At 35.0% G+C, this 22,838-nt stretch overlaps 4 protein-coding genes across 10 annotated transcripts; 2 read left to right on the forward strand and 2 right to left on the reverse strand.

Annotated features, from left to right (window-relative positions):
* Positions 1–1,214: 1,214 nt before the first annotated feature.
* Positions 1,215–3,714, reverse strand: LOC118059056 (uncharacterized). Of its 5 annotated transcripts, none has more exons than XM_035071866.2 (3): positions 3,430–3,712; positions 3,216–3,334; positions 1,215–1,468 (listed from the first exon to the last, which is right to left on the reverse strand). In XM_035071866.2, the coding sequence occupies exons 1-3, from the start codon at positions 3,576–3,578 to the stop codon at positions 1,449–1,451; spliced, it is 288 nt and encodes a 95-aa protein (XP_034927757.1). In that variant the 5' UTR covers positions 3,579–3,712; the 3' UTR covers positions 1,215–1,448. The 5 variants fall into 5 exon arrangements, with proteins under 5 accessions (XP_034927757.1, XP_034927758.1, XP_073267380.1 ...); XM_035071867.2 differs by lacking the exon at positions 1,215–1,468 and adding an exon at positions 2,288–2,595; XM_073411279.1 differs by lacking the exon at positions 1,215–1,468 and adding an exon at positions 2,616–2,900 and having other exon boundaries at positions 3,430–3,713.
* Positions 3,715–6,315: 2,601 nt separating this feature from the next.
* LOC118059057 (NADH dehydrogenase [ubiquinone] iron-sulfur protein 8-B, mitochondrial) lies at positions 6,316–9,951 on the forward strand. Of its 2 annotated transcripts, none has more exons than XM_035071869.2 (8): positions 6,316–6,485; positions 7,258–7,336; positions 7,704–7,754; positions 7,851–7,942; positions 8,395–8,508; positions 9,269–9,336; positions 9,427–9,538; positions 9,611–9,951. In XM_035071869.2, the coding sequence occupies exons 1-8, from the start codon at positions 6,432–6,434 to the stop codon at positions 9,704–9,706; spliced, it is 666 nt and encodes a 221-aa protein (XP_034927760.1). In that variant the 5' UTR covers positions 6,316–6,431; the 3' UTR covers positions 9,707–9,951. The 2 variants fall into 2 exon arrangements, with proteins under 2 accessions (XP_034927760.1, XP_034927759.1); XM_035071868.2 differs by having other exon boundaries at positions 6,317–6,485; positions 7,701–7,754.
* Positions 9,952–11,078: 1,127 nt separating this feature from the next.
* Positions 11,079–18,708, forward strand: LOC118058998 (phenylalanine--tRNA ligase alpha subunit, cytoplasmic). Its single transcript, XM_035071823.2, has 18 exons — positions 11,079–11,342; positions 11,523–11,648; positions 11,747–11,836; positions 12,225–12,281; positions 12,561–12,616; positions 12,734–12,826; positions 13,928–14,018; positions 15,101–15,138; positions 15,226–15,264; positions 15,770–15,846; positions 15,926–16,010; positions 16,096–16,192; positions 16,676–16,784; positions 17,106–17,177; positions 17,571–17,637; positions 17,716–17,841; positions 17,971–18,025; positions 18,112–18,708. The coding sequence occupies exons 1-18, from the start codon at positions 11,196–11,198 to the stop codon at positions 18,163–18,165; spliced, it is 1,479 nt and encodes a 492-aa protein (XP_034927714.1). The 5' UTR covers positions 11,079–11,195; the 3' UTR covers positions 18,166–18,708.
* Positions 18,709–19,446: 738 nt separating this feature from the next.
* Positions 19,447–22,810, reverse strand: LOC118058892 (transcription termination factor MTERF2, chloroplastic). Of its 2 annotated transcripts, XM_035071675.2 has the most exons (6): positions 21,931–22,805; positions 21,242–21,650; positions 20,840–21,055; positions 20,505–20,612; positions 20,037–20,311; positions 19,447–19,848 (listed from the first exon to the last, which is right to left on the reverse strand). In XM_035071675.2, exons 1-6 carry the CDS (start codon positions 22,620–22,622, stop codon positions 19,530–19,532), a joined length of 2,019 nt encoding a protein of 672 aa, XP_034927566.1. In that variant the 5' UTR covers positions 22,623–22,805; the 3' UTR covers positions 19,447–19,529. The 2 variants fall into 2 exon arrangements, with proteins under 2 accessions (XP_034927566.1, XP_073267431.1); XM_073411330.1 differs by lacking the exon at positions 20,505–20,612 and having other exon boundaries at positions 21,931–22,810.
* Between the last annotated feature and the right edge of the window lie 28 nt (positions 22,811–22,838).

The raw sequence follows: 22,838 nt of genomic DNA on the forward strand, positions 1-22,838 counted from the left end.
ATGATAACGTTGCAAGAGGGAGCTGGCATGGCAACACGTTGGTCGGAATCAACGGTAACTTAACCACTGCTCATGAAGTTGGTCCTCCAGACACCTCAGATAAACTTAATACCTTAAATGAACTCACTACCATAGCCAACATATACACTACTAAGAGTCCGAATTTGAGGAAATAATATGGTAAACGAACTCACTGCCATAGCCAGCATCTCAACGTTTTAAGAGACTTCTAATTTCTTGCAGTATTACTTATTTTTCAACAGGGGTCACAATTAATCAGCTGGGATCACAAGTTTTAAAAAAGAATTCCTCCTTTCACACGCTATGCTATTTGCGGTTGATAACGTGTATAGGAAAAGGACAGCACGTTTCCTTAACCTGCCGCGCAATGCCTCCTGATTGCGAAATATTATCCAATTCCTTCAATGACAATAGGGTGTAAAACGTAGAAAACAAGTAATAATTTCCAAGATTATCCATTTCAAAGCAGATGTTTTTCCATCCAGTTCAATCATCATGTTATAAACTCTTCGGATTGGCAAATTCATGAATCCTAGACCAAAAGATGAGTGAAAATGGAGTGCATATGAAATAAACTCTCGAGCATCAGCTATTGCGAGACAGATATCAGACATATAAACGATAATGTCATAAATTACGTCTAACGGTGTGATTACTGAATGCAGCTCATCCTCCCGTTCAGAGAAAAAGGCCAACACGGCATAAAATGATAAATCAATTTCACGCCTCATTACCTCATGGGATGGACGTTGGGTTATATTCATCGAATCACAATCCTCCGAATTCAAAAGAAAATATCGGTTTCCCCACAATAGTCAACCAGCACGTTTTGATGGACAATGGTGCTGATCATCTGTTTGTCGTTTATTTTTTTGAGGAAATGTGCCTCCGCCAACTGATCTAGTATTCTGTCCACGATTCAAAGCGTGTAATTTCCGTGTTATTTTTGTCACCATCACAATTCACATATCCAAACAAATGAATATGGGAAAAAATGGAGAGAGGAACGAGGGAGACACATGCCAAGTGATCCTGACACCCATCATCCAGTTCAAATCAGCTATCAAACCAAGATATGGGTTAAAACTACGTTTTCACACGGGACCCGCTTGTGTGCAAAGAAAACATGGGAGGGTGAACATGCATCAGGTTCAGACATGAATCGCTCCAATCAAGCCAGCTCAAGCACATGATGAGGTGAATAGGTGCTACTTGGAAATAAGAAAACCAAACCTCTGTTTTGTGAGAGATGATAACACCACCAGTATTACATCAACCCCACAGAAGTAAATGATCTTGGCCAAGAGATGACTTACATCAAGCAATAGCCACGAATGGAAATGAGATGTCAAAAAGAAGAACCGACATTAGGGGAAGAAAAACTGCTCAAATGCAACCCAATTTGGTTTGAAATGACCAGAGTCTTGTCACCGAGGAACTGCAAAATCTAGGAAATGCCAGCGATAAAAAAAAATAGAAGAAACTCAGTAGCTGGAGAAATGTAAAAAAAAAAAAAAAAATTTGTTCAGCAGCAGGAAACTTAAAACACGTTGAGAAAACAAATATGGAACATAGAATACTACAAGTTAATTGGGCAACAGAGGGGATCATGATAACAAGAATTCAACAAGGGAATCTGAGGATAAAAAAAAATCACCCTTGCTGCCCCAATTTCATTCTTCATCTAATGACTTGATTTATATTTTTGGTGATGAGAACTTAAGGATGACTAACACTGTGATCATTCTGAAACACAAGCATAAGTTGTATGCTGCAGCCACCACAGCAGAACCACAACATTTGAAGTTGGATATAGAATTCAAGTGTCTTACAAGGCCTGCATCTCTACTTTACACACCAGAGCAAAGATGGAAAAACAAATGAATGGGCAGGTTATTCACATTTCATTTGATGGTCAGGAGTGAAATAAAAGCTAATCAGTGGCAATTCTAAAGATTCCCCAAGGGAAAAATATAGATGTCTCCTACTTTGCCCCTAAAATCTGCAAGGAATATTTTAAAGATTGAATCGACAGGTTACAACACAAGCAGTAACGAAGTTATGTCTTGTTGACAGAAGCTTGACTTTTCATCTTGTAGCTGATCAACAAAGGGATTCTAATTTCACATACATTTGATCTTTCACGTTAAGAGACCTCTACTCTCACAGCCATCGAATGATGAAGGAAACCAGATATTTTGATAAAGAGAAGTTCTGTTTGAGGACAGGTTAAAATCCCTATCAAATCAATTTGTCCTGCTTTAAGGACATTAAACATTCAATTAAAAAATGGCATTACCAGACCCCACCTTAACTGGTACAGGATATTATAACTCAAAGAATCCATGGAAAAAAAAAACTAGCAACCAATGACAAATATAATTCATCCATTCTCTTTGTGGTGGGGGAAGGGGGAAACAGCAGCAAAAAGGCAAAATAACAGCATTTTGGCCAAAACATGTTTGCATATGCTGGCATATTACAAAGAAACAAAATTCAAAGACTCGGAAAAGGATTCAATTTCCTTTCACATTTATCACCCCAGCAGGTCATGTCACAACGGTGTTGCAAGTCCTATTGCAATACAGTAGAGGAATCGAGTCAGAGGCAACCATTAACGCACAATAAAAGGTTGAAAGGAAACAGTGCTAAAAAACACTGCCAAAATAAAACCCATTAAAAAATAATTGTATTTCAATATTAATCAAATGCCATAACACTTGAACACCGGCAAGATATCCATTTCTGCACAATCTGGTTTTATTCGTAGATATAATACGAGAAGACAGAAATTATAACAAATGCTTGCAAGACCAAGCAAGTACTGTACACACACAAAATAACCCACACCAGTTTCTACAACGTCCATTTCCTAATTCCTACAACACATCCAGGTAGACAAACACCAGTGTTTATTAATTAAAAATATAATAATTGAGTCAGTAATAAAGTAAATTCTTCCAGAGATATCGAAAAATCCAGTTAAACGCCATCCCAGTTCCTTCTCATTGCCTCTGAAGAAGGCACCTAATTACTATAGAACCCTCATAGTGCGTAAACAAGTGGGGCCTCAGCATATATTTCACAAATGACACAACAGACTGTACTTAGTATTTCTCAAAATGATAAAAACAACAATAAACTAAAATGATAAAAAAAAGAAGATAGAAACTTGAGAAATAAAAACAACTGACCTCGAGAGAGCCAGCTCCAGCAAGAAGAATCAACAGCGATGCTAGATTTGAGTCTAGCATTTGCAATTGCATTGTGAAGTGGCATCAGTGACTCCACACTCCCTAGAACTGAAACAACCCTACAATTCAAAGGCAATTACAAAACATTATATTAAGATAAACAAGATCCAAATTTGAATTGAAAAGAGGAATTAGTTTGCTTTTTTCTTTTAACCTTGAAGAGGCAAGGATAGTTCGTGTTGGTGTTGAGGTGAAAGGAGAAGACATGGATTTTGCGTTTAGTGTTTTCTGAGTTACCGTTTCGGATCGAGATGCCAGGGACCTTAAGGTTGCCGTTATTGCCGATCTGCAAAACGATGCCATTTCTGGTTTAGAGAAGCGGAGAGTGAGTTTAAAGTATCTGACTCAAAATCGAGAGATGAAAGGGTGATTGATGGCTTAAACCCTACGCTACACAGCGAGAGAGTTTAGAAGACCAGAGCCTTGTGGTGAGAACAAAAGGCAACCTTTCTTTTAACTGTTCAAAGAAACGCAGCGTTTTGGGTGGGAAAATTAACAGGAACGCAGGGGTTTTGATTTTTAATCATACCTGTGGTCGTTTGGAATTGACACTGATAATTTGTTTCTATTTTTTTTATTGTATGGGTGTTTTTATTATTATTATTATGAGTAAAAAATAGTTCTTTTAAAAAATAATTATTAATATAGTTTATTAATTGGGTTGTTAGTTTAATAGGTTAAGTGAAAAACTAAGATTAATATAATATATTAATATTTAATTTTAAAAAAATTATTGTTCTTAAAAGAAATCTAAATCAAGTCACGATTTTACTTATTTTTAAAAATACTTTTAGACATGTAATTTAATTTAAAACTCAAAATGGATAGAAATCTAATAAAGAAATTCAAGGTTGACACGTTGAATCATATTTAATTATAACAAAAACTAAAAAAAATCGGTGTTTTAATGTGCATATACTCATATCTACGGTATATCTTTGTAGTAAAATACAACCTTGCCCTTGATAGTTTAAGTCTTTTAGCATGCTTTCAAGAATAAAATAGTATTTTTCACAAGGCACGTTTGCTGTCACAAGATTGAACATGGATGAAGAAGTCTTCTTAATTTTGATATGCGCATTGTAATATCCAAAGTACTCTCAAAAGTTGAATTTTCTTGACGGTAAGGGCAGGGTGTTTTTGGCTCTTATTTTTTCTTGGCACAATATAGTTACTGAAGTGCCCCTAGAGTTAGATAATCTAAAGCTGGGATTGAGGGTTTTTTTTTTTATTATTATTATTATTTTAATGTTGTGAGTGGTCATGAAAAAAAAAATTATTTACATGAATTTTTTTTTTAAGTTGGTGGCGCGTGTACTAGCGTGGTAGGAAACATTTGTGTTTTTTGAGCAGCGCATATATTACCTTCCGATGATTGAATACCACATTTTAGGACAATGTTAAAGGTATCCTGACATGTATAGCCACCAAACACATAATGGAGCTCAAACGATATTTTTTCTCCCCCCTTCTATTTTTCCCAAAACCTTTTAAAAAATATGCAACCCTAGCAAAAAAATTCAAAAGATCAACTTGATCATTTGATTTTTGATTTTTATATCTAACATGTCATTTTATTTTATGATATTTTAAATTTGATCCTCGATGTTTTGATTTATAATTTAGATTCCTGATTCTTTTATCAAATTTTAATTTATTTTTAATTTCATTATTGAATCCATGATTTTATTTTTATTTTTTTATATATTTGATCTTCATTTTCTTGATTTTTATTTTTGTTATAGATTCTTTTATGAATTTAATTTTTCTTTTAATTTTGCCTTTCAATTTAGTATTTGATGGTATTTAAGGTTCAACCCTCGATATTTTGATTTTTAATTTTGATTTTTAGATTTTTATCAATTTGTTTTTTCAATTCCATCCTTAGGTCCATTTTTTTTTTTAATTTGGTTCTTATTCCCTTGATTTTTATTTATTTCTAGATTCACTTGTTAATTTAATATTTTTTTTTAATTTTACCATTCAATTCAAAATTTTAGTTTTTCCTCTCAATTATTATTTTTTAAAATGAGATACATATTCTCTTAATTTTTATTTTTTTTATCAGTTTTTATTTTATTTTATCATTCAACATTTGATTTATTAAAATTTGATCTCTTTAGTTTTTTTCACATATTTATAAACCCTACCATGGAGCTAATCCATGATAGTTATTGGGTCATGGACTGAATTGATTTACCCAGGTTGGCTTAAGCAAACTAAATTTTTTTGTTTTGTAAAAAAAAATAAAATCAAAATGATACCATTTTGAAAGGAAAAAAAGACAAATAGTCAACAATTTCTTATTTGATTTGCCCTGGGCTATTCAAAACACGGGTCAACCAGGGTTTTTGATTGTTTTATACTAGACAAATTCTCCTTCAATTTCTTTCGAAACTTAGCCTGGTTTAAGCCACAAGTCACCCAAGTCATGGGTCAAGTTTTAAAATAGTAGCTTTTCCAAATTGAGTGCTTTAAATTTAGTTACTAGCTAGGTTAACGGGTCTGAAAAATTAACACGGGTTGATATTGTTTTCTTTTTTGGTTACATATTTCAAAGTTGTTTATTTTGAAAAATAAACTTCATTATTTTCTTTAGTTTTCTTTTCAATCAGGTTATCCCTGTCCCTTGATTCAGGTGAGAGGTCTATCCGGGTGGCTCAGATTTTTGAAGTCGTTTTCTTTACCTTTTGATCTTGTCATTTAAAATTTGATTTTTTTGAAAATTACACTTCATTTTTTTTTTATATTTTGCTTTTTACTATATTATTTTGTCTGCATAATTCTATTTACTAATTTTAACGACTTCATCTAATTTTAGTGGTGCTTTGTTTTTAATTTTTTTAATTAATTTTTTTATTTTATCCTTCTATATCTTGATTATTTAGAATTGATAATAATAATAATTTTTTAATTATTCAGTAATAATACATTTTTTTCCCCAACGCCCTGTGTAATTTTTATTTTTTTTAAAAAATAATTGGTCCAACCCACAGTAGCGGGTCAGTAAACTATTCTGAATAAAGTGACCTGACTTGAACCGTATCCTCCAATTTATCAGGTGGTTTTGTTTGGTTTCCCTTCACTGCTAACTTCACAAATCGCACCCGGAGAGGAAGAAGAAGACCTCGAAATAAATCGTCTTCGCTTTTATCAATGGCTGCGATCTTAGCTCGCAAGTCTCTTTCTGCTTTTCGCGCTCGTCAGCTTGTAAGAATCTTGTTGCCCTAGCTACCTCTTTCTGTTTGGTTGCCTAGAAAATGAAGGAAAAAATGGAATCCGAATTGCATATTTGATCCTTAAACTTCTCAATACCCGTGACTTGAATCTAATCTTTATCTCACTTTAATTTTAATTTTCTAAAAAATGGATAATATGGGTTGAAACGCGATGATTTAGGTTATTTAACGAACTGATTTGGGATTATAAATGAATTATATAAATTTAATTCCTCTCCCATTTATAAACAGAGGTTAAATGAATTGATTTAGGTTAATTAAATTTTCCTGGTTCGAATCTTCACTGAAAATTTGTAGTAGCAGATATGGTATTTTGTAGTGGAATTGCTATTAAGATGGATGGCAAGACGACACATTGTTGCAGCGGTAGAAATCAACTTATTTTGTTCAATTTTTAATCTGTGTTTTTACTGTAATATGCTGAAATTTCAGTTTGTGAATTTTTGTTTTCTTGAACTTGTGTATGAATTGAAATGAAAGAGAGAACAGAAGCTTTTTAAGGTATTCGTGAGGGCATGGAATAGCGACCCGTGATGGAAAGTTTAGGATGTTTTTCACTATACTTTGAATTGCTGACTGATGGGTGATGAAATATTGGTTGTATTTTGGAATAGTTGTTTGTATTTGGCTATTGCTGCTGGTGTTGGCCTTGACAGTTTATGTTTTCCACGGTTGATTTATGAATCTAAAGATGGTAGTTGGCTTATAGTAATATTACTTTGTTCTTCTTTCTGGGTGTGTAGGCTGTACCAAGACAAGCATTGCATGGTTCAAACCAATATGTACTGAGATCCAGTGCCCACTTATATTCCACCAAAATAGGTTTGCTCTGTTCTCTCTGTTTTATTCGCTTTCAGATATACTATTTGTGTGAGTGGGTGAACGAGCAAAAAAATGTTATTGAGTTTTATTAGTGATACTCACAAATCCAAGACTGTAAATCGTTTGTGTTAAATTTATTACATGACATACTGAAATTATTTGAGAGGAGAGTGTTTTGGATTAATGTTTTAGAATCTCCTCTGGAGGATGACAAGCAATTATTTCTTCTTCAGAGAACATGTTGAGATTCTAGTCCAAAAGTAACTGCGTACATCTTTAATGGGACCTTTCTTACTCTTACAGTGTGTTTATACTTTGTTTAAGTTATCGCAATTTATGTAATTTTTCTTATCTGTTACCATAGAAGATGAAGATAGAAACGAGCTTGCAAAGGAGATTTCAAAGGACTGGAGTTCTGGTAATATATACATCCTTGGAGTTTGTGTTTTGAATTCTGTCTTACTTTTTTTTTTCCTGATACAACAAGAGGTCCTAATGTTCTGACTAATTACAGTATTTGAGCGGAGCATTAACACACTCTTCCTTACTGAAATGGTTCGCGGTTTGTCGTTGACTCTCAAGTACTTCTTTGAGCCAAAAGTTACTGTAAGTGTCTCCCCATACATGGTCAGATATTAGAACATCTCCAATAGGAGAGCTAAAGAAGAGCCAAAAGAAAAAAAAATAAAAATACAGCCAATGAAGTGCCAAAATCCTTTTTTTTTTTTTGTCATTGAAAAGCCATTCTTACATATTTTTTTAAAGAGCCAAAAGCATAAAATAAATTATTTAAAGATTCTTTCTCTCATCTCCACAACTTTTCTCAATTATTTTTCTCAAAAGAGCTAAAACTATTAATATTAAATATATTAAAATACAAATGGGTTGTTAAAATGACTTTTTTCCATTGTAGTGCATATAAAAAAAAAATTCATATTTACACTATTCAAAAAGTTATATCAATAATTTGGCTCTTCTAAACAACTTTTGCTATTGGAGATGCTCATATAATGTGACAATGGTGAGTGATGATAGTAGAAATATCTTCTCATGTGCAGATCAATTATCCATTTGAGAAAGGTCCCTTGAGCCCACGTTTTCGTGGTGAGCATGCACTCCGGCGATATCCTACAGGGGAGGAACGTTGTATTGCTTGCAAACTTTGTGAAGCTGTAAGGCTTTGAGATTCATTGTACTCCCTTAAACAATTTTGTTTGTTGTGTGGATTTTTTTTTAGAAAGGAAGGAATTTACATTGTTAGTTTCAAATTCCATATTACATCCAGCCCCTAGTTAAATCATTCTCTAGGTTGGAGGTGATCAAACTATACCATGGTGCTATGAATTGTGTTTTGCTGAACCACCTCAAAATTTGATAAAATTGTTCTTTTTTTTTTTAATTTTTATTATTATTATGTGATCCCATCAGGCATATGGAGAACTTAGAAATGGTTGTCACATATTTGCAACTCCACTCAGATTTTTCAGAAATGGTACTACAGTATATAAGCTGAGACAACTTTTATATGCATGCCTGTACTGTTTTTTTCGACTGTCCTTTTTGCATTTCTAGGTTTATATTCTCTGGAATTTAATGATTTGATTGTATATAGTTGTGAAATTCCAAGTTGACTGCTTGCTTCCTATGGTAAGCACTTGTCATAAGAGATTATAATTACCAGCGTGAAAACTTGCTGGTAGCTTCTCAATTTGCATTGCTGTTTGGTGCTTACCTTTTTTTTTGTGGGTGTATGCATTTTTGTCCTGGGTAATATTTTTTGAGAACCCAATTTCTGCTTTTATCTGAGAAAGTAGCAGCGTGTCTTTTCTATCTGTATCCTTATAATCTCTACATGCTGCTAACATCTCTCAGTTCATATGGTCTTGTTAGTTGCATTTAATGCTCTTCTCACAAAGCCTGGTTGGTTGCCAGATTTGTCCTGCTCAAGCAATCACCATAGAGGCTGAGGAGCGAGAAGATGGAAGCCGTAGGACTACTAGGTAAGAGGTTTATCATTGTTTCTTTGTTCATCGCTTTTTTCTCCTTCTGTGCCCCTGTCTCGCCCTTTCTCACAACTCTGGATTTGACAGGTATGATATAGACATGACGAAATGCATCTATTGTGGATTCTGCCAAGAGGCATGCCCTGTTGATGCCATTGTCGAAGGACCCAACTTCGAATTTTCAACAGAGACTCATGAGGTTATATCCCTTTCAGCTTGAGCCTACTTTGACTGGTAAAGAATTTATTCTTAAAATTCATCATTGTTGCAGGAACTCTTGTATGACAAAGAAAAGCTACTTGAGAATGGAGACCGCTGGGAAACTGAGATTGCAGAGAACCTCAGATCTGAGAGCCTTTATCGTTAAAATGTTTTTTCACTGGATGGGACACGCTTGAAAAAAATAAAGAGATCTGTATATGGGTCTAGAAGATATTTGTTTTCCAAGTTTTGTCATTTGGTAATTGTTTCTTATCGCATTCGCTTCTTATGCAACATGTTAAAATGTAACATGACAGGTAAGGGACTCGAGATGCAGCTTCAATTGCCCTCTTTGTAGAACATTTGATTTTATGGAATGAGCGGGAAACATGGCAATCTATTTGAACTTCATTTTTAGTCGTTTTTTGGAACCTTAGTGTTCAGAGTTGGACAATTAGGTTGCAGGAGATGAAGAGTTGTTGGCAAGGTTGCCTTATCATTAATGTTAGGATGATCAGAAGCAACGACTCTTAAGTTATACCTCTTCTCTCGTGGGAACAAAACAATCCCCGAGAATTGGTACGTCTTCATTTGTGCAAAGCTAAAGGAGAAATGGTCAAGAATCTCGAGCACTGGACTTCTTTCGCCAGATGAAATTTCAATCAAACATATCACTAGACTTGTCCATAGGGATTGAGTTGTGCATATCGTTCATGTGTACAGAGAAGCAAATAACTGTGCAGATGGAATAACGAATTTAGGTGTAAGCTTGAATCATGAGGTTCGTTATTTCAAAGAGCCACAAGGCTTTATAAAGGAGAGGTCGTAGAAGGATATTTGTAGTGTAGGGGAATTTAGATGCCGTGGGTAGGTTTTTTGCCCCTCTTTTAACATGAGGTTTTTTTTTTTTTTAATATACAAAGAAAACTAGAGATATTCTCAAAATAATTTATAGAGATTAAGTTTTTTTTTTTTTTAGTTTAAGTTTTTTCTTTTTGAAAGATATATTAAGAATGCACTCCTTTTCCAGTTTGATGTATTTGCATGCATAAATTACCATAAAAACAATGTTCAAACTCAATAAATAAACAAAACTCGAGAAAAGGAAACATCCTATCCCTTGGAATTATCATTCAACATTTAACTTTAACCCATAGCATCTTCACTCTTCAAATAAAAAAAAACAGCAGATCATTTTTTATGAAAAATATATTTTTAACTTGAATTATTATTATTATTATCATACATTATTTATAAAAAAATAACCTCTAAATTATTTCTCAAAGTAAAAGACCATCATTCATTTGTCATTCATGACAATCCATGCCGAGCCTCCTCTACATAGATACATCTCGTTTTCAGTTTTTCTGTCAAAATTAATTGAATTAATGAAAAAGAAGGAGTAAGAACCCATCAGCGGGTCTCGGAAAAAATCCATCATCAAGGCCCAAAATTAAAACTTACGAAGCCCGATCTCCTTAACATAGCATACCGGCTCTATCCTTACTGGTTCCTCCATCTAATAAACCTAATAAAAAAAAGAGAAAAAAGAAAGAAAGAGGAAAATGGAAATGGAGTGCGTGGTGGGTTAATAAAAGTTTCCAAGCCCCCTTAAAACCCACAACGCAACAGAAAAATTGAAGCAAATAGCGATAATGGCAGAGGAAGTGATTTTAGGTTACTTACAGAACCACGACGAAATCTCCGATTCCGGCCAGTTCGCTACCGATCATGGACTCGACCACAGCGACGTCGTTAATGTCATCAAAAGCCTCCATGGCTTCCGCTACGTCGATGCTCAGGTTCCTAAAATTATTTTAAACTTAAAAAAAAAACATGCCCTAACTGTAGACTAGAGAAAGTGAAGATTAATGTGATTTTGAAAGATTTAGATATGACTATAATAAAGAGGATCAGTGTGGTTATGAATCTTAATAGTGATGGATTAGTTGATTAATCAGGGATTCGATGATGTTGTGTAGGATATTAAGAGAGAGACAGACGTGCTTACCGAAGAGGGTGAAAAATATGCTGAACAAGGATCACCTGAAGTTCAGCTTTTCTTGGCTGTACCAGCGGAGGGTAGCATATTGAAAGAAGAATTGCAGGTTGTCGTAATTGATTGCTCCCTCATTTTTTTTTCCTGTCTATGCCTTTTGTTTTTCAGTGTTATATTTGAATTTTGGCTGCTGATTTTTTAATGCAGAAACTGGTGGATCCTGCAGTTTTCAAAATAGGATGTTCTCAGGCTGCAAAGAATAAATGGGTTCAAATGGGAAATCAAATATCTAGGAAGGTAACGGAAATTTATTTTTCTTAACATGAAATTCGTCTTAGTGGTCCTTGTGATTAGTCCGATAATGATTTTTTTTTTGGGTATTATTAAGCTTTGTGTTTTTATTAAGGAAAATATTTTGCTGGTAAAAGTAAAATTAAGCTTAGACGAATAAATAACTAAGAACATCTTCACTTGCTCTCAAGTCAAAACACGCTATCCTATTTCAAATCTCAACCTGATACCTCTTCATTCTTTCAGAATTCCATGTCTACACCCAAATATCCCAAATATCATGAACTGGGTTTTATCTTTTCAAAAGAAGAAACCTAGTACCCACCTTTTGACTTCTGTTCAGTCTTGCATATTGTTCTGGTGTAATTATAATTCGTTTTCTTCTACGTCATAGGTTCAACATGTGGAAGACAGAATAAAGGATCTTCTTTTACAGATACGAGATGGACAGGTGCATTAATGGTTTTTTTTTTCATATGCTTTTTGAGGGCATCCGATTAAACAGTAGGTGAGATTGGCATTGTTTTCTTGGGCATGGTTTCTGGTTAAGAAGAGGTCCGCTCTTAAGGGTTGCGGGGAGGGCCTTATTTCATCCCTGTATGGACAGTTCATGTCCGCTCTTTCATGTTTAATTTTTAAGCTGCTCGTTATTCATGTTTACTGCATCCAATTTGCATGATTTTATCTCAATTGTGTCCCTTGATTTACTTATGTTATTTGTTGTGATTAGGAAATTGACACAGGTGATAAGAAGTCTCTCAAAGCTAGAAAGCTTATTGCTGTGCAGTAATGATCCTTTTCTTTCGCCTTTTGTGTTGTTTATTATGGTTCTCATATTGTCTGTAGTACAAGGTTGGTTTCATTAGTGGTGCTGGTATTCACAACTTGTGACTTGTGCTCTAGAACCTGGAAGGGCTACTCGGTGAGAAAAGGTCCTGATTATGCTCCAATAAGAAGGAGAACTGCAACTGATTTGACTCGTGAATATCTACAGGGGTATGCTCTTATATGCAGATACCGTGTTCATTTCCAATCTGAATTGTTAGCTGCTATTTGAATAATTTTCTCATCAAGCTAAAGCATGCCTGTGTTTGGTGGAGCTTTTTTTACACCAATAGTTGTCCTCAACTATGAAGCATGGGGCATGTTAATGAACAATTTGGGTTCAATAATGAAGGCAGAATGGAAAGGTGCAGATAGACTGCTATGATTGCAAGCACATGATAAAAATGCATGCCATTTAGAGAAAGCACTTATGCTATGGGGTATGCATGGGGACATCGTAATAATTAAGCATGCATTAACTAATTTCCAGATCTCTTAAGTGCGTTAATGAAATTTTTCTGGATGCCACCTAGATCTTTTCATTTCTTTCTGTAGCATGCAACTTCATACAATTTCTTTATATAATTTACGCGAACAAAAAAAAGAGAGACAATAAGACCTATGCATTTTATTTAAATTCTAGATTGCAGGGGTATTTAGTAATTTCTACGTTTGCTGGAAAATCTGGAAATCGTCCCGGACTAGGCTTTATTTCTGTTTAGTATTTTATTTTACTGGTCGTTCTTAGGTTTTCTTATTCTAAATAGAAATTGTTATTTTGGAGCACTGAGTTTTAGGAATCCATGTCCTTATTGGATTTGGACTGCTAAAACTCTGTAGTCTTTCAATATTTTAATTGAAGTTTAGGAATAAAATTCCAGCAATTTGCTTTTTATAGCATGATTCAATCTCCCTTAGGCGTGACTCCTAAGAACCCTAGGTGTGAATATTAGGTTTTTCTATCCTCAAGGTGTAAATCCTAGAAACCCTATTATTGTGACTTTAGTAGTTTCTACAATTCTTAGTAGAAATCCTCATCAATAAATACCAGACAGACACAAACAGCCTCTAAAGTCAGACCCAGAACAGCCTCCCGAAGGTATCCTACCTACATCAATAATGTAAACAATTACATGTACTTGGGTGTATTGGGCATAGTAATGATAACATATTGGGGCAGTGTTGAGTTGACTGTTCACCTGGTTTTGCATATTCATTGCATTTAATTGCTCCATTTACTTCATATTGTTGACAAATTTATCTAATGTTTAGGGGTGATTGGAGGAATATAGAGTTCAAAGAGTATAACTTCAGTGCTAAAGGTCCACCACCTGAAGGTGGCCATCTTCACCCACTCAACAAGGCAAGAATAACATTATTCTTTTTTAACCTATTTTCTCTTTTTTTATATATTTTAAATGAATCTTATACTCTTAATTTCCATACAAGTTATAGGGGCAGCCGATTGTAGAATGGGCGAAAAAGTCTCTTAATACAATCATTTTCATTGTGCTGAAATTTGACCTATAATTTTCAAACAACCATCTTTTACTCTTAATTGCTATACAGTATAAAAGGGCAGCCAATTGTAGAATGGGTTGCTATTTTTAGACACCAAAAAGCTCTTAGCACAATCACATTCAGTGTTCTGAAATGCTGAAATTTGACCTTTAATTTTCAAACAACTATTTGGATTGTCACTGCATTGACAAATGTCATAGTTTTGCCGAAAAAGATTGTGTAAAGAGGCTTATTGGTGTGAATTGCAACACTGTGCTCTCAAGGATTTCTTTTAGAGAGTAATTTGATTGGTGAATTGATACTGACAACAATTTGTCCTGTAAATAAAGGTCGGGCTGAGTTTCTAGACTGATTGAGACTGCCATTTTCATCATCTTGTCATTGTAAGTTGAAATATTACCATCATATACAGCATTTATTGCTCATAAGTTTATTTTTACCAGGCTAGAAGTTTGGGTGGGTGTGCTTTGGTTTCAGCATTGTTCATAGGTCTAATGCTGAAATTTTCTCATAACTGGGTTAAACCTTCTCATGTTTCAGATCTAAAGTTTTATATCTGAGTCAACTGTTGAGACGTGGGTTCACATCTGTTAATTTTTTACTGTCAAATAAAGGCTTTTATTGGATGCTGTTTGTTGCTTGTACTGATCCAGGCAATCAGATTTTCAAAAGGCATTGGGACGGAATTTCAGTTGAAGGAATAATGTATCAATCATATGTATACATTCATTGAACTGGAAAAATATGTGATGGTTCTATTATTGTTTGAATTTAGCTTTCTTGGTGATAACTGGCAATTTTCAGTTTCATTTAGAACTGATTGATGCTATAGAGTTTATTTTTCCCTAAACACATGATAAAAGTTTTGCTACATTGTTGCAAATTCTCACCCAAGCATTGCCTTTTGTTTTCTTTCTATTTTAGGTGAAAGAACGACTGAAGGACATTTTTCGTCTAATGAAGTAAGACCTGCTGTGTCTTCTGATTTTACTGTCAGTGATCTTTTTTTAAGTTTGACATTTGTGTATTGGTCTTCTGTCTGGCTGCAGCTTTGAGGAAATGCCTACAAATAGATATGTAGAGAGCAGGTAGCTGTTTCTGCTCATTCTTTATAAACAGCATGATTCCATTTTATCAATTGTTGATTCTTTAGCACTCGAAGCTTTACCTCATCAAAATAAATCTAACTATGCAGTTCACAAAATGATAACTTGTCTTCTTACACATGTTTGAACATATATATATATATATTTTTTTTTTTTTTCTTTTTCTTTTTCTTTTTCTTTTTCTTTTCATTTTCTGGGTTTATTGCAAAATTTTCTTATTCATGATTCTCATATTATTCCATACCAAAGAAAGTTGATTCTGTAATGATGTAGTTAGGGAAAAATGGTTTCATATAGAAGAAGGTAATTTAGCTGAAAAATGAGACGGTGAATTCATAACTTGTTTGTTCTTCTTCTATGGGTATTTTAAGCTAAAAAAATATGGTTTCCTGAATTTTCTTTTGTATTTTTCTTTCATGCAATACAGTAATTATTATTATAGTGATATTTTTTTAACATTCTGATGCATTCCCATTTCAACCTGCAGCTTCTGGAATTTTGATGCACTGTTCCAGCCACAACAACATCCTGCCCGTGATTCGCATGATACCTTCTTTCTTAAAGGTATGTTTGACTTGATTTCTTATTTGTTACTCGGTTATAATTGGTTTGATTCTGATATCCATGGCATATAAATCTGTAGCTCCTGAAACAACAAAGCAACTGCCTGAAGATTATGTTGAGCTGGTGAAACGTGTTCATGAGTCTGGTGGCTATGGGTCAAGGGGGTACAATGTTATCTTTTAATCCTTGTTTTCACTGTCACATGAGTCTTATTCTCACAACTATGAAATACCTGTACTCCGCTATCAGATATGGATATGATTGGAAAAGAGAAGAAGCAAACAAAAACCTTTTGCGAACTCATACGACTGCAATTTCTTCTCGGATGCTTTATGCGGTAGCACAGGTATTAATGCATTCTAAGTTTCTTATTATGTATCCATCTTCTTGACTTTGTGGAATGGTTTTCAAAATATTATTTTGTGCTCATGCATGTGTTATTATGGTCTGCTTTCTTTCTTTTATGCTCTGATCTAGTTTACCTCTCTACATTGATTTATGCAAACACAACTCTTGAGGGAGCCAAACAGGTGTCATAAAAAATATTTGACACTGATTTTATGAAGGCAAACACAGAAGTTTCAATCTCGGTGTCTTGCCTCTTCTATTTCTTTACCACTTATTTTCTCTTAAGATCGAATATAGCAGCTTACAAAAATGAGTGTGCCATGATCTACGTCTAAGATAAACATGCTATCGATCTGAAGTATTCTCAACTAATATGTTCTGGGTTTATTATAATATTGGGATATTTTGTTATGTGAAATTAGCCATCTTTTTAACTTAAATGTAGTCCGTATTTTGTTACTTATTTAGTTTTTCTTGATAGCTTGCAAAACAGCAATCATTTACCCCCAAAAGGTACTTCTCCATTGATCGAGTTTTCAGAAATGAAGCAGTAGATCGAACTCATCTAGCAGAATTCCACCAGATAGAAGGTATGTTGTGCCAATTCACTATACAACGGAGCCTTTTTTCTTGCTGTTCTTTAGTATTTTTATGCCTGCTCATATCATACTTGTCTGTTATGAAGTGCTAAAACAAAACTAATTTGGATTTTGGTGTTGATACACTTGATCCCCATTTTTGGACAAATGCATGGTTTGTGATTCGGATGGTGTACTGCTGGTCATGTTACAAATGTTGAGCTATAGAATATTGTCAAGTGTGGACACTGACGACTTGGATTGATTAATGTCATGTTATTGGGATTTTTGTCAATCACTTAACAGTTTAAAAAATCCTGCCTTTGGTTTCAGGTCTGGTGTGTGATCGAGGGCTTACTCTAGGTCACTTGATTGGAGTGTTGCAGGACTTCTTTTCACGTTTAGGTAATTAAATGAAGTGTCGTTAAGGGATTTTCTTTAACACTCTTCTTTCCTTCAAATATGCATAAAAAGAATTAAAGTTTGGTTGTCCCCTGTAAAATTTTATTGGTTACCTAGCATGATGCCAATTGACTTGGGATCGAAATCCTGCTCATACTAGGAAGGAAGCAGTTGGAGGTTTGACGGGATCCCAATGAATCATCACCATATATATAAGTGGATAGATAGATAGATAGATTGATCTTGGTATGAGTGCCCAGTACTTGGATGCAATGTGTTTGCATTGTTAATTTGAAAGAACAAGGCTGTTTATACTACTCATAGTATACAATTGATGCTGGATGAGAATGGTTATCACCATCAGAAAAAAATTCTAAATGCACATTTTGTTCTCAGGCATGGACAAGCTGAAATTCAAGCCTGCATATAATCCATATACTGAGCCTAGCATGGAGATTTTCAGGTATAAAATCATGAATTCCTGTTATGCATGTACTGCTTGTAAAGTAATTGGAAATTTGATGTATCCTATATATTTCAGTTATCACAAAGGACTTGGGAAATGGGTGGAGATTGGTAATTCTGGCATGTTTAGACCTGAAATGTTGCGTCCTATGGGATTCTCAGAAGATGTTAATGTTATTGCATGGGGCCTTTCGCTTGAAAGGTGAGAATTTTTATCCTCGCTTTTGAGAAATAAAAGAATAAACTTCCTGTTCATTCTCATCTTTGAGAAGTAATAGATATCATGAATCACTTAAATTTATTCATATTAATCTTCCAATGGTTTGAACAGACCAACCATGATATTATACGGGATCGATAATATCAGGGAGCTTTTTGGACACAAGGTACTTCCTTATACTCCTGCTATTTAAAACATCATGCTATCATATAACAACTTGACGTCCAAGCATTCATTATTGTTGCCTTGCAGGTGGATCTTGCCCTCGTCAAGAGAAACCCTCTCTGCCTTATTGGGATTCAGTAGATTCTGAAATGCTTCTGTTCTTTCCTGTGTTGTATCCTAAGTTTTTCATTGGCGACGGCTGAGGCTGTATTCATTTGGCATCACCAATTACGGGCTAGTCTTCAATTGTTTTGTACTCTTTCAGAAATAGCAGCAATAAATTCTGCGTTTTGAACCTGTCCCGCTGTGCTAGCGTGGTAGTAAACTTTCCCAGATTGGTCTCTCGTTTATAAGCTTGTTTCCCCACCGATAACGAGCCCAGCCATTTCAGATAGCTTGTCTCTCTTTAATTGGGCGTGGAATTCAAATAGACAGTCATTCATGGGGCAAGATCTTTGAAGGGTTGATGGATCAGAGGTTTAAGCACCTTATCGTCCGTTACAAGAGTGCCGTGTGATCATCCAAAACGACCGTTTGTTAAATGGGGAGGTTCTAAATGAAAGCCAAAACAAGTGATTCTGTATTTCGGTTCTAAATGGAAGCCAAATTGGTTCTTCTGAGATTCGCACCTGTACTATTTGTGATCATACCACAAGGAGCATTTTTAATAGTCCGTTTGTTTCATGTTGTCGTTATTTATTTATTTTATTTATTTTTTAAATTTTATTTTTGATATTAATATATCAAAATAACTTTAAAATACTAAAAAAAATGAAATTGAAGAAAAAAAATTTAGTTTTTTTTAATATTTTTAAAACATAAAAACAAATGAAAAGAAACTCAGCTGACACAGGCAACCCATTTAACTCATTTAATAATGGATAAATATGAATATAACTAGTAAATCTTAACGGGTTTTATACACAGATGAAATACATAATCCAAAAGTTGAATAATATTACAACTCCTGTCTTTTTTTTAAGGTAGCTGCATCCAATAAAGAGACCTCGTGTAACATTAGAAAAGAAAGTGAAGTTTTCTCGCATGCTCATTTTAGTCCCTAATATATTTTTAAAATTTATTTGGTTCCTATATTTTATCTTCTTATCACAACTAAGTAATTAGTTGAAAGTTTTTGGTTTTCATACTTTTATGTAAATCCCTGTGTCACATTCATTTAACTGGATACAGGTAAACTTGGTCAAGCATTCATTATGGATAGGATACGGATTAAATGGGGATGAGTACCATTTTAAGAAATAAATAGGTCATAAATGATAATAGGAAAAGCATGACTCCTAGCCCTACCCATTTAGACGTCCCTAGCTGAAACAACTTTTTAAGCTTCGTGTTGAAATTATGAACAATTTTGGTGATTGAATTTATTTGGAACTGTTTTAGATTGTGGGACTTTCCAAAGGATTTCACAGAAACACAGCGCTGAGACACACATGTATATACACATCAGGGTACAATCGGGGTATGCATGCAATGAGCAACTGAAGTTAATTTAAGTCTTCAGAGTCCCCACTTCCAAGAGAATTGAAATTAAACCGTGTTTTTGGAGAACTGGAAACGATAATCTCAGTTTCAGGAAACTGAACATCTGTCTCCTCTTCTGAAGAGTCGACATCAGATGCTTGAGAATTATCACCCATCAAACCAGATTCAAATTTTCGACGCCTTTCCACAGCAGCCTCAACCTTCTTCTGAAACTCTTCGTCCGTGGAAGCTAGCATGTACCGCAGTTTAAAATTAATTCGATTCTCTACCAGAACCTTGTGCCTTGGAATTATTCGGTCATCGAGAGAATAGCTGAAGAACCTGAAGATTGCATCACTAGCGATCAGCACCAAGGGCGCCCAGGAAGAGCAACGAATAAAGGACCAGCAAATTTTTATTCAACTAACTTGGACTGGTCTTTGTAGAGTTGAGAGCCTCTACTGAGTAGTTGATCTTGACTTACAACATGCCTCTAAATGAAACTAGTTAGTTTTGGTAGAGATATTTACCTTGGAAACTCAATGAGATCCTGCAAAGGCCGCACCATAGTTCGCCTCAAGTACTTGTACTTTGGACGGAGGAGATCTATATTGTACCGCAGTAGCACGGGAAAATCAGCAACCATCTCACCCAATTGTCGATGGCGTATGCCAAGTGAGAGGAGGTATTTCAGATTGATCTCAAGCTTATTCACTATGCTGCATCCCAAGAGCTCAGGTCCCAAAGCTATAGCCTTCGCGATATTTCTCTCACTAACTCCAGCTTTTGTCATCAAGAATATGACCTACATGTTACTCCAACTTTCAGTAAAATAAAGTCCAGCTTTACTTGCATTGCAAAGTGAGATGATAGCCAGACAAAAAGAAATGGAGATACATTTGTACAATGAAAAACAGACCATCTCTTTAAGGGGAAAAGGGTGGGGTTCTTAAATAATGATATACTTCACGCAGGATATGATAAGAAATAGAACAAACCACTGGCCGGATTTTCTTGTAAAGGCTGTATGTTAACAGCGGAGGAAACTTTACAAGCATGTTGCCGATAGCATCATCTCTAATGCCTATATCCTGAAAAAATCGTACCTTCACAATGAACAGAAAAATCATGTCAATTCATTAGAAACAGCAGCAGCAAGACTAGCATAATTTCATTAACATCTCACTTCATGTTCAAAAGTTTATCTTTCAGGCAATCCAGAAACAATTACTACACATTAGCACGAGGAGAAAAATGAGATTAGCAGGATGAAATCCGAATCAAAGGAACTCAACTGGATTAAATGAGCATGAAAGAATGGGTAGTTGTGTACCTTTGGCACTATCGTTTGCTCCAAATCAACACAGAAAACCATTGGTTTAATGACAAGCATTCTCTTCATGCCATCACGTGAAATTCCAAGGTAGTATAAATACTTAACAAGAGGCTTCCATCTTTCTTCAATGGAACAACCCATCAACTGTGGCTTAAATGCTAGTAATCTCCCAACATCTTCATTGCTGAGGCCAAACTCCTTCAGATAATTAACCTGAATGAACAACATCATCCACTATATCATAATATTTATTGCTATAAGGATTTTTCAAAAAATACATCATTGAGGCAGTGCTTGTTGCATCTCAATAGTTAACTCATTGGCAATCAAGTTGAGCTGTTTCAAGAAGCGAGATCCTAAAATCCTGCAATATTATAAATTGCATAATAATTCAGTTACCTTTTGGTTCATCTCTTCCAAGGTAAAGTATCCAAGTACCCTGGGATAATCAAAGACCATTGTGCCGAAATCCTTCTCATTCATACCCATATCCAAGAAGAACCCCACTCGAGTTTTCACTTCTTCCATGCTACAACACAACAATTGAGGACATCGACTCATCACATAACCCATCCAATCCATTCTCACTCCATTGCTCTCTAAATACCAAACAATTTCATCCAATTCTTCAATAGGTCGTTCCAAAATATTTTCTCCTGCCTTTGTGAGCACCGAACCAAGAAATTCCCCCTTCACATGAATTGATTTCAACCACTCAGTAACACGTCTAATGGACTCAACATTTCCTCTTGACATGTAAATAAGCTTAGCAATCCTAGGATATGACACTGCATTGTGTTTCAACCACCTATATAATTCAGCAATCACAATTAACACATTTAAAACCACATTGAACAAAGACCACAAATCTATAAAAATGAACTAGGAAAATTATCCAAGCACAAAGTGAGATGCAACCTACTGAAATCCACGATAATGAAGTGAAAAGAACTTAATAAAAAGGTGATCTTTCTCATAAACCGACAGATAAAAACCAAGTAATTCACAAAACAACTAATCAAACACATAGTAACCAACTCTAAACTCAATAAAACCAATGCTTCACAACCATTGAAATCTCAATATACCTTATCAGTGGTACGACATTCAACTCCTCAATAACCCTTCTAGCTCTGTCATTAAAACTCAAAAACTTAAATTCATCCATTCTCTTCATTGCAGCAGCCTTAATCATGACAAAATCAACAAAATCATCCAATCTATTAACCAAATTCGTCGAATACGTAATCCCAAACTTCCCTTTCTTCCTCATTGCTTGTTTGAAAATCTCAGCTGTCACCTTCCTACGTATCTCAATAGCTTTCACCACCATTTCTTCGTCAAAATCATCATCGTTTTCACTGTTATATTCATCTTCACTTTGGTTTCTGAATAGGGTTTGCAAGGGAGAGTCTAAAGATTCTGCTTTTGTTTGAAAAACTGAACCTGGGAATCGTGGGATTCTTTTTTTAGTTACGAGAGTTAGTTCTTGAAGTTTAACTCTCTCTTCTGGTGTAATTACATCCTGTGAAGTTTCAATCTTGTTTTGGGTCTGATTTGGTGATTTTAGGTGATGGATGAGGAGAGAGGTGGATTTGGAGTTATGGGTCCTGAGGATCGGTTTGTCATTGGTCGTTATCGTTGTGGTGGCGGCATGGTTTTGAGGGGTTTGGTCGTGATGGTGGTGGTGGGAAGAGGAGAGCTGGAGAATGGTGGTAGAATTGCGGTTTCTGTGGTGGTGGAAGTGGAGGGGGTGGTGGTGATGCGGACAAGAGAGCATGTTTTGCGGTGTTGAATTAGAGTGTGTAATGGATAGGGTGGCAAAAATTAATAAAGCGAAATATCTAACACACACGGTCCCTTGGTTTAGTGGTCAGGCCCGTCAGGGCATTGAATCCAGCAGCCCGAATTCAGATCTCGGCTGTCTTCCGAGTTTTCTAAGGTGGCGCCTTGAGACTGAATTTACAGTAATGGTGAATAGTAGCCTAAACATAGA

Source organism: Populus alba, chromosome 9, assembly GCF_005239225.2.
Source record: "Populus alba chromosome 9, ASM523922v2, whole genome shotgun sequence".
NCBI classification, from domain to species: Eukaryota; Viridiplantae; Streptophyta; class Magnoliopsida; order Malpighiales; family Salicaceae; genus Populus; species Populus alba.

What these genes read in the sequence shown, in the direction of transcription:
- LOC118059056 (XM_073411277.1), bottom strand. Translation starts at nt 3,578, where the DNA reads ATGGCATCGTTTTGCAGATCGGCAATAACGGCAACCTTAAGGTCCCTG. An exon ending in ACTATCCTTGCCTCTTCAAG is followed by an intron (nt 3,335 to 3,429) that starts GTTAAAAGAAAA and finishes TTTGAATTGTAG; the next exon opens with GGTTGTTTCAGTTCTAGGGA.
- LOC118059057 (XM_035071868.2), top strand. Translation starts at nt 6,432, where the DNA reads ATGGCTGCGATCTTAGCTCGCAAGTCTCTTTCTGCTTTTCGCGCTCGT. An exon ending in CTTTTCGCGCTCGTCAGCTT is followed by an intron (nt 6,486 to 7,257) that starts GTAAGAATCTTG and finishes CTGGGTGTGTAG; the next exon opens with GCTGTACCAAGACAAGCATT. An exon ending in CTTGCAAACTTTGTGAAGCT is followed by an intron (nt 8,509 to 9,268) that starts GTAAGGCTTTGA and finishes GTTGGTTGCCAG; the next exon opens with ATTTGTCCTGCTCAAGCAAT.
- LOC118058998 (XM_035071823.2), top strand. Translation starts at nt 11,196, where the DNA reads ATGGCAGAGGAAGTGATTTTAGGTTACTTACAGAACCACGACGAAATC. An exon ending in GGTGGCTATGGGTCAAGGGG is followed by an intron (nt 16,011 to 16,095) that starts GTACAATGTTAT and finishes CTCCGCTATCAG; the next exon opens with ATATGGATATGATTGGAAAA. An exon ending in AGAATTCCACCAGATAGAAG is followed by an intron (nt 16,785 to 17,105) that starts GTATGTTGTGCC and finishes CTTTGGTTTCAG; the next exon opens with GTCTGGTGTGTGATCGAGGG.
- LOC118058892 (XM_035071675.2), bottom strand. Translation starts at nt 22,622, where the DNA reads ATGCTCTCTTGTCCGCATCACCACCACCCCCTCCACTTCCACCACCAC. An exon ending in AATGTCGTACCACTGATAAG is followed by an intron (nt 21,651 to 21,930) that starts GTATATTGAGAT and finishes TGAATTATATAG; the next exon opens with GTGGTTGAAACACAATGCAG. An exon ending in GATCTCATTGAGTTTCCAAG is followed by an intron (nt 19,849 to 20,036) that starts GTAAATATCTCT and finishes TGCAATCTTCAG; the next exon opens with GTTCTTCAGCTATTCTCTCG.